The sequence below is a fragment of the Portunus trituberculatus genome, chromosome 44 (assembly GCF_017591435.1).
Source record: "Portunus trituberculatus isolate SZX2019 chromosome 44, ASM1759143v1, whole genome shotgun sequence".
Taxonomy (NCBI): Eukaryota; Metazoa; Arthropoda; class Malacostraca; order Decapoda; family Portunidae; genus Portunus; species Portunus trituberculatus.
The window spans coordinates 18111194-18127859 of NC_059298.1; the positions used below are offsets into that span (position 1 = coordinate 18111194).

A 16666-nucleotide genomic window follows, 5' to 3' on the forward strand; every position below is an offset into this window, starting at 1 on the left:
ACACACACACACACGGTAGCTCAGTGGTTAGAGCGCTGGCTTCACAAGCTAGAGGACCGGGGTTCGATTCCCCGGCCGGGTGGAGATATTTGGATGGGTCTCCTTTCACGTGTAGCCCCTGTTCACCTACCAGTGAGTAGGTACGGGATGTAAATCGAGGAGTTGTGACCTTGTTGTCCCGGTGTGTGGTGTGTGCCTGGTCTCAGGTCTATCCGAAGATCGGAAATAATGAGCTCTGAGCTCGTTCCGTAGGGTTACATCTGGCTGTCTCGTCAGAGACTGCAGCAGAGCAAACAAACAGTGAAACAAACACACACACACACACACACACACACACACACACACACACACACACACACACACACACACACACACACACTTTGGTAGCATTGATCAGAAAGAAACCATGGAAGGCAAGACAGTAGTCCAAGAAAAGTATGAAATATTCCTAGACAAGTATAATAAAGGGGTAAAGAGAAATGTTTCCAAATACAGAGTAAAAGAGAGCAAACACATCGTATAATGGTATACATATGTGGAAAAGCTGAAAAGTGTGAAGCAGCAGCTTAAGAGCAACTAAATGAAGTAAATAGGAAGCAGTATAAAGAGGCATGATATGAATATATTAGAATAAGAAGAGTGGAAGAAGAAATTTTGAAAATGATGTAGTGAAGAAGAACCCAAGCTTCATAAGTATATAAATGGAAAAATGACAAGAGACCATCATTAAGTTGATTAAGGAAAGAGGATATCTGAAGAAATTAATGAACTTATGAATGAGAGCTTCAAATAGTATTTAATGAAGGAGATTTTATACAACCAACCATGTGACACATGAAGGATTACGAAACATTTTGGTGCACAAACAGAAAATTGGCGAATAAATTACAAGAAAATGTGGATGTCAGATGGAGTGTCAGGATGGACACAGAGAATGTAGAGAATAATTGGTGGAACCAATCTGGGATGTGATCAACAGCTCTTTAAAGGATATGAAGGTACGAAGGGAATGGAAGAAAAAAGACAGAGTCCCTAAATTATAGACCAGTGTCACTGACTAGTGTTATGGGGAAAGATCTGCAAAATCTGTGATCAAGGAAAAATGCGTAGAATATCTGGAGGAAAATTAAATAAATAACTCCCAATTGAGTTTTAGAACAGAAAGATCATTTACAACAAATATAGTAAGTTTCTATACAAGAGTAATAAATGAGGTACAAGAAAGAGATAGATGGGTGGACAGTGTATTTAGGTATCAAAAAGGCATTTGACAGAGTACCACATAAAAGACTTATGGAAGATGGAATGCATAGGAGGAATACAAGGAAATATCTTAAGCTGGATGATTTAAATGGAAAGAGAAATGAGGAATGAGGTAAGAGACCTCATCAAGCTGGAGCAGTCACTAGTGGCATACCACAGGATTCAGTGCTGGTACTAATAATGATCCATATATATATTAATGATATACAAGAGCTTAAATGGCTACAGAAATTTGTTTGCAGATGATGTGAAACTATTGAGAGTAATAAAGAGCAATGAGGGCTGTATGAAATTCCAGTGATATTGACAAGACCTAGGAGTGAAGCTTAAAAGAAGAATTAGAATTTCATGCCAAGAAGTGCCATGTGATGAAAATGGGTAAAAGTAATAGAAGACCTATGTGGGAATAGTACAAATTTGGAGAGGAGATGATTATAAAGAAGAGGATGAAAGAGAAAGTCCGGGGAGTGGTTAAGAAAGACACCCTGAACTCAGAAAGAAATATAAATGGATTATTTTCTTCAACATATAAGACACAAATAAATATTTGGGTGATGATGAAAAATTCATAACCACTATGGTAACACATGGACTTGAATATAGAGCAGTGGTGTGGTCTCCACATATGCAAAAGGATATCAGGAAATTAAAGAATTCAAAGGACAGCTACAAAGATGATGCTAAAGATGAAGGATCTTACCTATGAAGAAAGACTGAAGGAAATGGGACTACCAACTTTGAAAGAAAGGTGGGAGAGAGAAAATCTAATAACGATATATAAAATAGTAAACCGTATGGAAAAGATAAACAGACAAGACCTGGTATTACTAATAGAGGATAGAGATAGACAGACGAAAGGAGACTCCAAGAAAATCATGAAGAGTCAGTGCTTAAGGAATAAAAAGTTTAGTTTTCCACATAGAACAGTAAATCTCTGGAACAGCTTCAATGAAGAGATTGCAACAGAAAATGTGCACATACAGTTAACCCTCGGCTATCGCGCCCAATTAGGGCCAAAATAGCCGCGCTATAGCCGAAAACACGATAGCCGAATTGATCTTGGCGGGAAGGCAGTTTTGGCCAATGAGCGCTCAGATAACCCATGACGTCATGGCTGGGCGCGCGATAGCAGGCATCTGAGGTCGCGATAATGAAATTTTAGCAGCTTTTCATGGGTGTGTGATAGCAATAAAACACAATAGCAGAAGTCGCGATAGCCGAGGGTTGCCTGTATTTAATGAAAACTTGGATACAAGTAGATATCAAGACAGGTCACTATGAGCCCTGCTCAAACACTGTAATATAAAACTAAGTAACTACACATATATGCTAAGAATTCCCCTATAATTTGCTGTTGAACACCATGATGATAAAATATATACTACTTACTATAATGTATGTACATCTGTAAAACTTTTAAATAGTACTGAAATCTACAAGTAAGGAGGTTTCAAAGGAGAAGAAATTAGAAGAATACGGACGGACCTGATGAGTGTAATGAAGAAGGTACAAACAGGTGTGGAGTCGGATTTTCAAAAGTCCGACTCCAACTCCGACTCCAGGAAATTTGAAGGTTGCGACTCCAACTCCGATATTTTTTTTTTTATACTACAACGATATAGTCTATTTTTTTTACATCAGGGATGGTAGACAAGGCAAAAAGCCCGCAAGTTGCCACACCCAAAAAAGACGAAAGTTAAGAGAATCAATACTTACATATTTTCGAGTCAATCCATAAAAGTGTACTTGACGATTATATAATTATCATAAATTAATAAAAATTATCTTTATATGTAGTGCTTGATTGGACACATCCTCCACAAAGTCAATTTCTCCCAATTTGTAGGAATCTCCAATCTCCATGAAGTGGAATCTTTTCTTGAAAATTTACCACGTAAAGGAGTCGGAGTTGCTCATATTTTTACTGACTCCGACTCTGACTCCAATTCCGACTCCGACTCCGGCCAAAAGTAGCTGACTCCTTGACTCTGACTCCGACTCCACACCCCTGGGTACAAATATACTAAAGGAATACAATAAAAAGCTATAGACATGGGGCTCAAGATACTGTGAGTATTCCTATATAGAGGTATTTTGTGGCAATAATAAAAAAAATAGGAATCCCTTCAGTGACGATGACAACAACAAGCATCTGTTTGAGCTCATCCATGTGCTAAGTGACATAATGATAATTGTGGGAAATTTTAATCAATTAGTTTAGCAAAAATCGAGAACAAACGTTTAATCATAAGGCAGAAATAAGATAAAGGTAAGGTATAACTAAAGCACTTTATTTTTCCAATAATTTTTTCCATACCTTCACAAAATCTATTCTATACATATACAATAGTATAAAGGATAAATCTTACCAACAGCACTTCCTTAAGTATTTTTAAATACTCCCCGTTTCCCCTCAGCAAGCTGGGAAGCACAATTTGCTCCTCAAAAAAGTCTATGGATCCCCTCGACCTAAACTAGCTAGGATGCTGCACCCCCTAGACCCACCCCCTAGGGTCTTTACCCTAACATAACCAAACTTAATCTAAACTTCTAGCAGGGAGGCTGCACCCTCCACCCCTGACAAGCTGGGAGGCTGTGCCCCCCTGATCCCCTGTATGGTCTTTACCCTAACCTAAACATCTTCCAGCAGGGCTGCATCCCCCAGACTCCTCCTAACGTCTTTACCCTAACCTAACCTAAACATCATCTAGAAAGGGGGCTGTGCTCCCCCAGACCCTTCCATGGACCCCTAATGTCACATTGTACTAGGTCACAGTGGCAGCATGCCCACCAACACCTGAACATAAGCTTAACTCTCTTTGCTCATGAGCAGGGCAACAAGCTTAGTCATTGTGGACTTAATTTTTTTATTTTTTGGGAGGCACCTACCAAACTTTGAGAGCTGGCCGCCAAATAAACCACAAAAAACATGTTGGGCATTAACTACTTTGTCACTAAATGTCAGTATTCTACCGTTTTGTTAAGAATGCTATTGGTAAGATTTACAGTAAAGACAATCTTGGAAAAATCACACCAATCCTCTACCCTAAACAACCTTGGAGATCTGTGGGAGTGTAGGGCTTTCGAGTGGGTGACACAAAAATTTGCATTTTCCAGAGGTTAAACCATCAGAATCAACTAAAATATGGCAAATACATGATATATTAGGTTAGGTTTGATTATGGGATTTTTTTGACATGGTGTGAAATTTTCGGTATTATTGCAGTTTCAGCCAATACACCACACGTAACTATACACATTCTCACGGTCTACATCACACTTCTACGACCATTTCTAGCCCCATTTTACCCTATCGGAAATTAGTAATAACTTCAGCACAAGCCTTCAAATGTGCGGTGTTCGGCGAGTTTTCTCTAAGTCCAGCAAGCTGCGGCGAGCCACGGAGCTCCATCACACTCAGAAATGAGCAATATACTGACTTGCATTTGTTTATAGCTGGGGTTTGTGGGTAACTGGTGAATAGGATTCTTATTGTGTCTATAGTTCTTTTGTCCAATGACATGCCACCACCTCTTAACACCACGAGCTGCGCCAATGGGAATTTGCTATATGTATTCGTAGGCAGGGCACAGCTGGGCAAACAGGTGGACAGAGACATCTGTGTGTGCAGTTCAGCCATGGCCACCAGTGACACTAGTTGTGAAGGTTGCGAATTTGATTACTGGGAAATCATCGCTCCTGCGATGCAAGTCAGTGTACAATCAAGAAGAGGACCAGCCAGGACCTTCATCCTTTCGTTAAGGTATTGTAAGGAGGGGTATTGGTAGAGGTAGGGCATATTGTGTGAAGCTATAAGAGAACCGGTGTGGGGGGAAGGAAGCTGCCCCAAAGCAAGGATATGGTAGGTTAGGTTTATGTTAGGGTTAGGTTAGTGTTGTAGGGGTGTAGGGGGTTTCCAGGGGGGGGCAGCCCTACCTGGCTAGGTTAGGTTAGGTTAGGTTTATGTTAGGGTTAGGTTAGTGTTGTAAGGAGGGGGGGTCCATGGGGGCACAGCCCCCCCTGGTTAGGTTAGGTTACGTTAGGTTTTTATCCTTAGATCTTTTGGAACGTTAGGTTTGGTTATTTTACCCCCCCCCAAGCTAGCAGGTTATTATGTTAGGTTAGGATAACTTCAGTGAAAAGTAGTCATGAATTTTGTGATTTTCCCCTTTTTTTTCTTAAAAATTGGGTATTTTTTCCTTAGATTTTTTCGGACCCCCAAATTGTCTAAATTTTTCTTTTCCCACCCAAAAACTCTGCTTTCCCAGGAGGTCCCCAAGCTTGTTAGACTTAGGGAAAAATAAATTTAAGATAGGGTGTATTGGCTCAAACTACAAATTTACCAAATTTTCCCTAGATAATTTGCCGTTATTATTGTAGAAAGTGTTTTCCTGGGGCATATGAGTGATAACTTACTCCTCGAAAATTTCTTGTTTTCATCTCATCCCACCAAGCATGTTGGGGATAGACCATTGGATGTATCCTTCAGTCTTTTATATTATCTTATATTGAATGTTTTTTTTTGTGAAGCTCTGGGAAAAATTAGTTAAAAAATATGGTGCTGGAATTATACCAAACCTTTACCAAAATAATGTCCCTCACCACACTTATATAGCCACAGTTTGGAAAATAATTATGTGGCCTTAAGGCTCCATTACTATCAAATAACCTAACCATATGGCATGATTCTTTAGCGTGTTCCCGTTATGGTAAATGTTACAAGAAGAAACTATAGCAACATGGTATTCACTAACTGTCATACGAAGCACATAAGCCGGGAAATATTCCGGCTTTAAAATAATTTAACACAAGAAAACTCCACGGTACAGGAGGAATGTTATTTCCGTCCATTGCACTATGGTGAAAATTTTCAAATTTAGCATGATTAATGAGTCGCCGAGATACATTTACAGTCGTAGTTAGGATTGCTGAAATACTGAGTATCATTAGCTAAAATTGTGAATGAGAAACAATAAATTAAAGTTGTAGGCTGTCAAACATGTGACCCCCACAATTATTTCCGAGTTAAGTACTTACCATGTGAACCGAAAATCCCATAAAGGTGTCCATGTTAATCGGACAGCCGCTTGGAATGAGTATAGGGTGCAAGGAGTCCCGGTATAGTGAGGAAGGAGGCGGAGGTTGGGACCGGTGTCGTGTCACTCCGCCATTGACTGTTTGCTGTCACCTCACCTCCGCTATAAACAATCAAATGACCTTCTCTCACAATGCGATACTTGTTACCCTATTCATATAAAATATATGTATCAATATTCTGAAGATATATTACCTGCTTTCATTGTTTTCATAGATAGTTATATTAGAAAGGGACTTCAGATAAACTAGGTACTTAATTGTACATCAATGAAAATTAATTGTCTGATTACGAGTGACTTTACGGTAAATATATTGGATTGTAAAGTGCAAGCAGTTAAATCTAAATGTATTTTTAAGTAAAGTTATTACGTTTATTAAAAAAAAATAAAAATAAGTGTAAATGTAAGACGTCTCTGCCCTCTCTGGAACGTCAGCTCATAGGCCGATGGCGACGTCATCAAACATGTTCAAGCAATCTGATTGTTCGGATTAACAATGTCCTTCAAACATTGTGGCTAAGGGTGTTTTAGACTTACTTGCAAATAGAGTTGTATTGGTCCCCTCGGACATCTCAATAGGCAAATAAAATGGTTAAGATCCGGAGAGGTGGCCGACTTATGAGTAAACTACAGCACTCAATTCCTCCACTGCAACACAACCAGCTATGACGCTCGTCGCCCAGCAGGCTCACATCTTATAGCTGACACTGTAGGTGGGCAGGCACTACCCAGAGTCCTAGACAGAGAGACTGGCAACATAAGCATATACAGGGTCTGCTGCTCCTTAAAACTATACTATTCAAGGCTTTTTACTAATCCTTACCTAGCCTTTCACAATTTTCATGCATTCATCGCAGTGGACTGAGTGTACTAATTATACCATGCAATGGTTATATTCTCATCTTCAAAATATGTAAGAAAGTAGTTTTGCTGTTAATATTCATCCTTTATAGTAGGCATAATTATGGCCTTCATAGATTTTTGTTGGAAATGTAATTGCATATTGTTCTACTAGGATAAAAAACTAAAACAGGTAAAAGCAGTTGTTTGCATAAAAATATACATCAGAGGTGTGTAATTCACCACGGTCGTCTGCTGGTCACCAAGCCAGTCTTCCCCATTACGGAGCAAGTTCAGAGCTCATAGACCGATTTTCGGGTAGGACTGAGACCACAACACACTCCACACAGGGAAAACGAGGCCACAACCCCTCGAGTTACATCCCGTACCTATTTACTGCAAGGTGAACAGGGGCTACACATTAAGAGGCTTGCCCATTTGCCTCGCCGCCTCCGGGACTCGAACCCAGACCCTCTCGATTGTGAGTCGAGCGTGCTAACAACTACACTACGCAGTGAGAGAGAGAGAGAGAGAGAGAGAGAGAGAGAGAGAGAGAGAGAGAGAGAAAGGGGGTGGAGGGAGGGAGATCTCAGTTGCATTGTATTATTACTAACTTTTCTCTCACACATACACACATGCAGAAGAAAAAATGTTGAGCTATTTTCTCCATTCTTTATCTCCCTTATCCTCCTTTCTCTTTGTATTTTTTTTATTTACAAATCTGCCTGTTCTGTTTGTATACTTACAACTAAGACTCCATTCTATCAATCCTGCTTCAGTTATATTCCTTGTGAAAATTGTACTAAATGAAATAATTATTTTCTTGACCCTTGTACATCCTGCCACGATTGCATCCCATTATATGTATATGATTTCTCTATGTATTAGCCTCCCAAAACAAGCATTCACTAACACTAATTTAAAGAACCTAATTATTCCCTGATAAAATGGGAATAGTGTGTGTGTGTGTGTGTGTGTGTGTGTATTTGTATATGTGTAATTCACCACAATTGTCTGCTGGTCACCCAGCCAGCTTTCCCCATTATGGAGCGACCTCAGACCTCACAGACCAATCTTCGGGTAGGACTGAGACCAAAACACACTCCACACACCAGGAAAGCAAATGCCACAACCCCTCAAGTTACATCCTGTACCTATTTACTGCTACGTGAACAGGGGCTGCACATTAAGAGGCTTACCCATTTGTCTCACCGCTTTTCAGGATTCGAACCTGGACTCTCTCAGTTGTGAGTTGAGCGTGCTAACCACTACACTATGCGGTGTGTGTGTGTGTGTAATTCACCTCGGTCGTCTGCTGGTCACCCAGCCAGTCTTCCCCATTACGGAGCGAGCTCAGAGCTCATAGACCGATCTTCGGGTAGGACTGAGACCACAACACACACCGGGAAAGCGAGGCCACAACCCCTCGAGTTACATCCCGTACCTATTTACTGCTAGGTGAACAGGGGCCACACATTAAGAGGCTTGCCCATTTGCCTCGCTGCCCCGGGACTCAAACCCGGCCCTCTTGATTGTGAGTCGAGCATGCTAACCACTACACTACGCGGGGTGTGTGTGTGTGTGTGTGTGTGTGTGTGTGTGTGTGTGTGTGTGTGTGTGTGTGTGTGTGTGTGTGTGTGTGTGTGTGTGTGTGTGCATAAATCTATAATCTGTCTATATGCTAGGATAGTAATCACATATGGGATTCCCCTGGCAAAGCAATACACAGGTACACACCATACATACTCTTAGCCATGTCAGCACCTAGTCCATAGGGAGTCTCATGGACCATCATACTACACTTCATGCATAACACTGTTGGCTACATATATCCACTGCAAGGCCAGACAGCACACACTTGTTTATTTTTGTCTCTCCATACTGAGACTGTTTCCAAACCTAAACTTACTTCAATCCTGAGACCATAGTAGATACAGGATACATACTTCCTACAAGGCCCCACATCCCAACGGGGTCCATATACCAATTTGCTCTGTGAAGTGTGCCTGCACCCAATCACAAGGGTTAACAAGACTATGTAATTCTTATGCACACACCACTATTTCTCTCCATTCAACTCTATCATGCACAATCACTCTTGCTTACTGAGCAGTAATTTCTTTCTCCTCTCATTCAGTGTTCTCTTTACAATATTATTCCTCTCTAGGTGGCCTTTCTCTTAATCTTTAATTGTTTATATCTCACAACATTATTCCCTTTACCAGTTTACAATCATCTATAATCTCTACAACATGCTTATACCATCTTAACACACACTTATCTGTACTATAATGAAACCAATGGAAAGAGAAATGAAAAATAATAATTTCTACTTCAAAAATTATGTTAAGAGAAATTTATACATGTCAAGATTAACACAATGTACAATTTCAAAATCAATAGCATGAGCAACACAATATCAGAATGGCCAGAAGGATCACAATTCTTGATGCAACAAAAGAATACCTCTAAAAGTCCTCTGAGCGGACCTCCACGACCTGCCCCTGAAGTTCAGCAAAGAAATGGTCCATGTTGCCCTCTGGAACACGTTCTGATGAATGTATAACATAACGAGTAGTCTCATCAGTTTCAATTATATGCACTGGTCTAGAAGTGATCTTGACCACTTTGCCATCCCTCATGATTTGTGTTTGCTCCTCTACTGCTTGGTGGGGGGTGGCTTCTTCTGCCAACCTCACAGCATGAATAGCTTGTGCTGCTTCTTCCTCTGCTGTAGCTACTTCATGGCTGTTGGCTAAGAGACTAGGTGAGTTGAAGGTAATATAGGCCTCAGGATTATTTATTTGGCCATGTACAGCCAGGTGAGAAACACATAAAGGCTTTCTCATGAACCCTGCACAGCACACTTTACATTCATATGGTTTCTTTTCCGAATGGATGAACATATGGGCATTGCGGTTCTCCCTGGAGGCAAAAGTCTTCTCACAGATCTGGCACTTGTGGGGCTTGTCTCCTGTGTGTTTCCTTATGTGCCTCCTAAAGTAGTGTGGATATACAAAGGTGGCACCGCACATCTCACATTTGTATGGACGATGACCAGTATGGACACTGTTTATGTGGTAGTCCAAAAGTCGCTTCCTCACAAAAGACCTCTGGCATAACTCGCAGTGATAGTTCTTTTCATGGTAGTGTGTGGCTTTTATATGTGTGAGCAAGTTGCTCCGTTGCCTAAATGTGGAACCACAGATTTCACATTGGAATGGTTTTTCACCAGTGTGGGTGAGAATGTGTAGCTCAAGAGTTTTTGAGTTGAGAGTGCCTTGCCACACAGCTCACACACATAGTTTCTTGAACCTTCATGAGATCTTAAGTGTGAGTTTAGATGGTAACGGGTATAGAAGGATTTATTACACACATGACAATTGTGAGGTCGGTCACGGTCCACATGTATCTTGAGGTGAGCTTTGAGGCGATACTTAGAAGAGAAGCTCTTCTCACATTCTTCACACTCATAAGAGTCTAAGCGGTCATGTACCTTTATATGATTTCTGACAGCAGCCTTAGTAAGGAACTGTTTTTGACATTGGGAACAAGAAAATCTTTTGCCCTGCTTTTCTTCTTTTACCAACACCTCTTCTACCACCTCCAGCACATCCTCCTGCAACTCCATGTCTACATCATCTTTGGTTATGGGTATTTCCACCTCCTCCTCTTCTGCCTCAAGAGCCTCTATCCTTACCAAAGTTTCTTTGGTGTCTTCAACAGAATCCAGATCACTCTGAAAAAAAAAAAAAAAAGAGAGAGAGAGAGAGAGAGAGAGAGAGAGAGAGAGAGAGAGAGAGAGAGAGAGAGAGAGAGAGAGAGAGAGAGAGAGAGAGAGAGAGAGAGAGAGAGAGAGAGAGAGAGAGAGAGAGAGAGAGAGAGAGAGAGAGAATGAATCAGCCACTCCATACTGTTGATGCCCTAACAAATTATCCTATTCTTATTATTCTTTGAAGGAACATTTTCTATGAACACTTATCATGAGATGACATTAATTGCAGTAGATAAAAATTGTATGAAAAGCTGACATTGCCTTTATAATATCACATGTATAGATAAGATATACACATATACAGAATTAAATCTTCATAGAAAGATGCAACTGGTTTCTATAGAAACAGTAAAAAAATAGTCAAATAACATAAACTGGATCTAATGTCATATCACAATCCTGCTCACCATGATATCCTCCTTTTTTATCGTTTGGAGAGGTGTAGGAGATTTTAATCTTTTAAGAACAGGTTGTTCCTCAGGTGTCTCTTCTAACTCCAGTTTCACCAGACAGCTCTCTGAGGTCTTCTTTGTTTGTTTAGCTTTTCCCTTTGGCCGACCCCTTCCTCGGCCGCGCAGCCGCGGACGTCCAGGAGGTCTTCCTCGTCCTCGGCCACGTTTATTACCTATTGAAAATGGTCGTCTCTTTTTTTTTGTATACACTACATAAAACTATTTTTTACCCATCAAATAGTCTAAAAAATATTCTAATGAACATCATTTACTGAAAATAACACAACATAACATGTAGTCTGTGAAGTATTATTACAAATGCAGTGGAAACCAATGATCAGTGACATCCAGTTTAACCAAGAAATTTTATATTAACTCAGCCTAAGAAACATTTGTTCATTTGTTGAGAAATTTTAAATAAGAGGTTTAATAGCCATTGAAAAGAAGTCTTATTGTAAAAAAAAAATAGCAACAAATGTAATCAATGCAAAAGTCATCAAGAAATTGCAGAAAACTCCATGTCAACTTGCTAATTATTTGCATAGATGAGAGTGAACCAGTTAACTATTATCAATATCCTTCACAAGGGACATTGGAAACCTTACTTACATTCCTCTTTTAAGAAAGGTTGAACTCTGGCTGTAGGCGAGTGAGGAGCAGGATTACCAATCTAATACAAAAATCTTATTGAGATTCTTACTCTGAACAGTGTACATAATCATAAACACATATGCATGTGCATGCCCTCTTCTTCAATGACACTCAACTGTCTCCCTCTTCTACACTGAATATCTTTGGTCTGTCCTTTACTCATAATCTTAACTGGAAACTTCACATCTCATCTCTTGCTAAAACAGCTTCTATGAAGTTAGGCGTTCTGAGGCGTCCCTGCCAGTTTTTCTTACCCCTCTCACTGCTAACTCTGTATAAGGGCCTTATCTGTCCCTGTAAGGAGTAATTTTCAAATGTTTGGGGGTTCCACTCACACAATTTTATTAGATAGAGTGGAAGCCAAAGCTTTTCGTCTCATCAATTCCTCTCCTCTGACTGACTGTCTTCAGCCTCTTTCCCACCACTGAAATAGATCTCTTTCTATCCTTTATTGCTATCTTCATGCTAACTGCTCTACTGATCTTGCTAACTGCATGCCTCCCATCCTCCTGCAGTCTCGCTCACAAGGCTTTCTTCTTCCACTCATCCCTATTCTGTCCAACTCTAATACAAGAGTTAACCAGTATTCTCAATCATTCATACCTTTCTCTGGTAAACTCTGGAACTCCCTGCTTGCTTCTTTATTCCATCTTCCTACAAGTTAACTTCTTTTAAGAGGAAGTTATCAAGACATTTGTCCGTCTTTTGGATAATTCTTAATTTCTTTAAGGTAATTAGCAATCCAATGAGCCTTTTTATATTGTTTCTTGGCCTTGGCCAGTCTTCCCTTGTGCATGAAAAAAAAAAGTGCACACACATACAGGAAGGATTATGAAACACTGTGGTGCATAAACAGAAAATTAGTAAATTACTAGAAAAGATGGATGTAATAAAGGAAATGGGACCAAATGGAGTGTCAGGATGGACACTGAGAGAATGTAGAAAACAACTGGTGGATAAGGTGGTGAGCGTGGGATTGAGCAGACATCCATGCATAGGTTCAAATCTCACCACATACTGCCTTGAAACATTGCCATTTGTCTAGTGGTTTAAAGTTACCTACATGTCACCATGATACCCAGGTTCTAGGTGGTTACACCAAAGATGCACTAGGGTGGTGATATGGGGCCTAATATGGGTACCACTATAAATAAAATTGCCTGCGCCACTAATGGGTGAAAGCTGAACAGCACTTCCCATACTCTTCACGTATACCTACAGGTGCTATAAAAAAAATAAATCAATTAATAAAAAAATAAAATAAATAAAAAAAAAAAATCTGGGATGTGATCAACAGCACTTCAATGGAAGGGAAGGTACCAAATGAATGGAAAAGAACAAATATAGTTCCAATACACAAAGGAGGAAAAAGACAGAGTCCCTAAATTATAAACCAGTGTCACTGACTAGTGTTGTGGAAGAGATCTGTAAAATTGTAATTAAAGAAAAATGTTTAAGCTTTTTATACAAGAGTAAAAGATGAAGTACAATGGGGAGATGGGTGGGTTGACATGGTATATTGGATATTAAAAAGGTTTTCAATAGAGTACTACATAGAAGACTCCTATGGAATATAGAATACATTGGAGGAATTACAAGAAAATATCTTAAAATGACTGATGGACTACTTAACTGATAGGGAAATGACGACAATGATAAAAGACATCCCCATCAAGTTGGAACACAATTATTAGTGGCATACCACAGGGTTCAGTGCTGGCACCAATTACTATGTTTCAAGTATATAGGAAATGCCATGTAGTGGAAATGGGTACGAGTAACAGAAGACCAAGGTGGGAATACAATATGGGAGAAGAAATCATAATAAAAAAGAGTGAAGAGAAAGACCTGGAAGTGATTATATAAGACATCCTGACTTCAGAAACACACATGAATGACTTATTTACTTCAACATACAAGACACTAACAAATATCAGGGTAGCATTCAAATGCATGGATAAGAGTATGATGAAAAAGATCATAATCACTATAGACCTAGACTGGAATATGCAGCAGCAGTGTGGTCACCATACAGGCAGAGGGACATCAGGAAAATAGAAAGAATCCAAAAAGAATTGCTACAAAGATGAAGCCAGAAATAAAGGATCCTCCCTATGAAGAAAGACTGAAGGAATTGGAACTACCACCTTTGTAGCATAGATGGGAAAGAAGAGATCTAATAACAATGTATAAGTTGGTAAACTATATGGAAAAGATAGACAGACAAGACCTGGTATCATTGACAAAGGATGGAGATAGACAAACAAGAGGACATTCCATGAGGATCATGAAAAGTTAAGTCAGTGTTTGAGGGACATTAAAGTCTAGTTTTCCACATAGTATGGTGGACATCTGGAATGGATTGAGTGAAGAGATTGTAGTAGCAGAAAGTGTGCACAAATTTAAGGAAAAGTTGGATAAAAATAGATATGGAGACAGGTCACTATGAAACCCACTCAAATCCTGTAACATATAACTAGGTAAACTACTAGGTAAATACACACACACACACACAGAAATACTGTATGTTAAGATGCATATTAACAAAAAGGAGTTAACAATCATTGGAACATATGTGCCACCAAAAACAAACTCATGGACTAATCAAGAATATAGAGACATGATAGATGACACAATAAGGAGTCTTACAAGAATCATTAAGGAAAGGAGAAAAGTGATATTGATAGGAGATTTCAACTGTAAGGAGGTAGACTGGGAAAATTATGAAAGTGGTATGGGGGAAGATGCCTGGGGAGATAGATTCCTGAACCTAATGATAGATAATTTGATGGTCCAAAGAGTAAAGGAAAACACAAGATTCAGAGGAAACGATGAGCCGGCAAGATTAGACCTAGTTTTTACAAGGGATATACCAATTAACGATGATATAAGATACAAGTGCCCATTGGGAAAGAGTGACCATGTAATATTAGAGATGGATATAGAAGAAGGAAAGGAAGATAGAGATGAATCATACAAAGGAGACCGATTAAATTACAGAAAGGCTGATATTGAGAATCTCAAGAACTATTTTAAAAACGTAAACTGGGAGATGGAAAACTCATTAACGGTTCAAGAGAAATATAACTTATTTTTGGAAATATACAAAACTGGGGTCAGGGAATATGTTCCAAATATAGACCTAAAGAAGAAGGAAAGAAAGATTGGTTTAATGCAAGATGTGCTAGGGCAAAGGAGAAATGAGATGGAGCATGGAAAAGGTGGAGAAGAAACAGAAATCCAGAAAATAAGGAAAACTTCAAAACAGCAAGAAATGAATATGCTAAGGTGAGAAAGGAAGAAGAAAAGAACTATGAAAAGGACATTGTCGAAAAATGTAAGGAACAACCAAAATTGTTCTACAGATTCATAAATGGAAAAATAAGACAAAAAGAAACAATAGAAAGGTTAAAAGGAGAAAACGGAATGGTGGAAGACCCAAAAGTATGGCAGAACTGTTAAATAGTAAATTTCATTAGGTCTTTACTAAGGAATCCAAATTTGAAAGACCACAGGGTAATAGAGAGACTGTCTATATGAAAGAGATTAAAGTAACCAAGCTTTAAATTACAGGCCGGTATCACTAACTAGTGTAATAAAGAAGCAATGGATCGAGTTTCTTGAAGACAACAAAATATTATCAAATAGCCAATTTGGTTTTAGAAAAGGTCGGTCATGTGTGACAAATTTATTGAGTTTCTACTCTAGAATAGTTGATAAAGTACAAGAGAGAGAGAGGGATGCGTTGACTGTATTTATTTAGATCTAAAAAAGGCTTTTGATAAAGTGCCACATGAAAGATTACTATGGAAGTTAGAGGAGAAGGGTGGCTTAAAAGGAAGCACATTGAGATGGATGAAGAATTACTTAAGGGGGAGAGAAATAAGGACGATAGTTAAAGATATGAAGTCCAAGTGGAGAACAGTAGACAGAGGAGTGCCACAGGGGTCAGTATTGGCACCAATACTTTTCTCGTATATATAAATGACATGCCAGAGGAGTGAACAGCTACATAAATCTGTTTGCGGACGATGCGAAACTGTGCATAGTCATTAAACAAAAAGAGGATTGTGAAATACTACAGGAAGACTTAAACAAGATCTGGAAATGGAGCAAAAAATGGGAGATGGAATTCAATGTGGACAAAAGCCATGTCATGGAAATGGGAAAAAGTGAAAGACGACCAGTGGGAATCTATAAGATGGGAGATGGAGTAGAACTAGAAAAAGTAAAAAGGAAAAGGACTTGGGAGTGACAATGGAAGAAAATAATCAACCGGTTAGCCATATTGATAGAATTTTCAGAGAGACGATAATTTGCTAAGGAATATTGGAGTAGCATTTCACTATATGGACAAGGAAATGATGAAGAAATTGATAAGTACTAAAATAAGACCTAGATTGGAATATGCAGGAGTTGTGTGGACTCCCATAAAAGAAACACATAAGAAAATTAGAGAGACTACAAAAATGGCTACAAGAATGGTTCCAGAATTTAAAGGGATGGCATATGAGGAGAGACTAAAGGCAATGGATCTACCAACCTTGGAGCAGAGAAGAGAGAGGGATCTGATACAAGTTTATAAATTG

At 39.3% G+C, this 16666-nt stretch overlaps 2 protein-coding genes across 3 annotated transcripts in view; both read right to left on the reverse strand.

The window, feature by feature from the left end:
* LOC123518677 (signal peptidase complex subunit 1-like) overlaps positions 1-7009 on the reverse strand; it is a 28518-nt gene extending 21509 nt beyond the window's left edge. Inside the window, exons 1-2 of one of the 2 annotated variants that reach the window (XM_045279636.1) lie at positions 6897-7009; positions 6301-6461 (exon numbers count right to left, since the gene is read on the reverse strand). In XM_045279636.1, coding sequence (XP_045135571.1) covers positions 6301-6333 — 33 coding nt within the window. In that variant the 5' untranslated portion in view covers positions 6334-6461; positions 6897-7009. Of the gene's footprint in view, positions 1-6300; positions 6465-6896 lie in introns of those variants that run through there. The other variant, XM_045279637.1, reaches the window with a different exon arrangement.
* Positions 7010-9525: 2516 nt separating this feature from the next.
* Positions 9526-16666, reverse strand: part of LOC123519098 (zinc finger protein 568-like) — a 51190-nt gene continuing 44049 nt past the window's right edge. Inside the window, 3 exon segments of the mRNA XM_045280307.1 lie at positions 9526-10467; positions 10470-10938; positions 11382-11599. Of these exon segments, the coding sequence (XP_045136242.1) occupies positions 9668-10467; positions 10470-10938; positions 11382-11599 (1487 nt within the window). The 3' untranslated portion in view covers positions 9526-9667.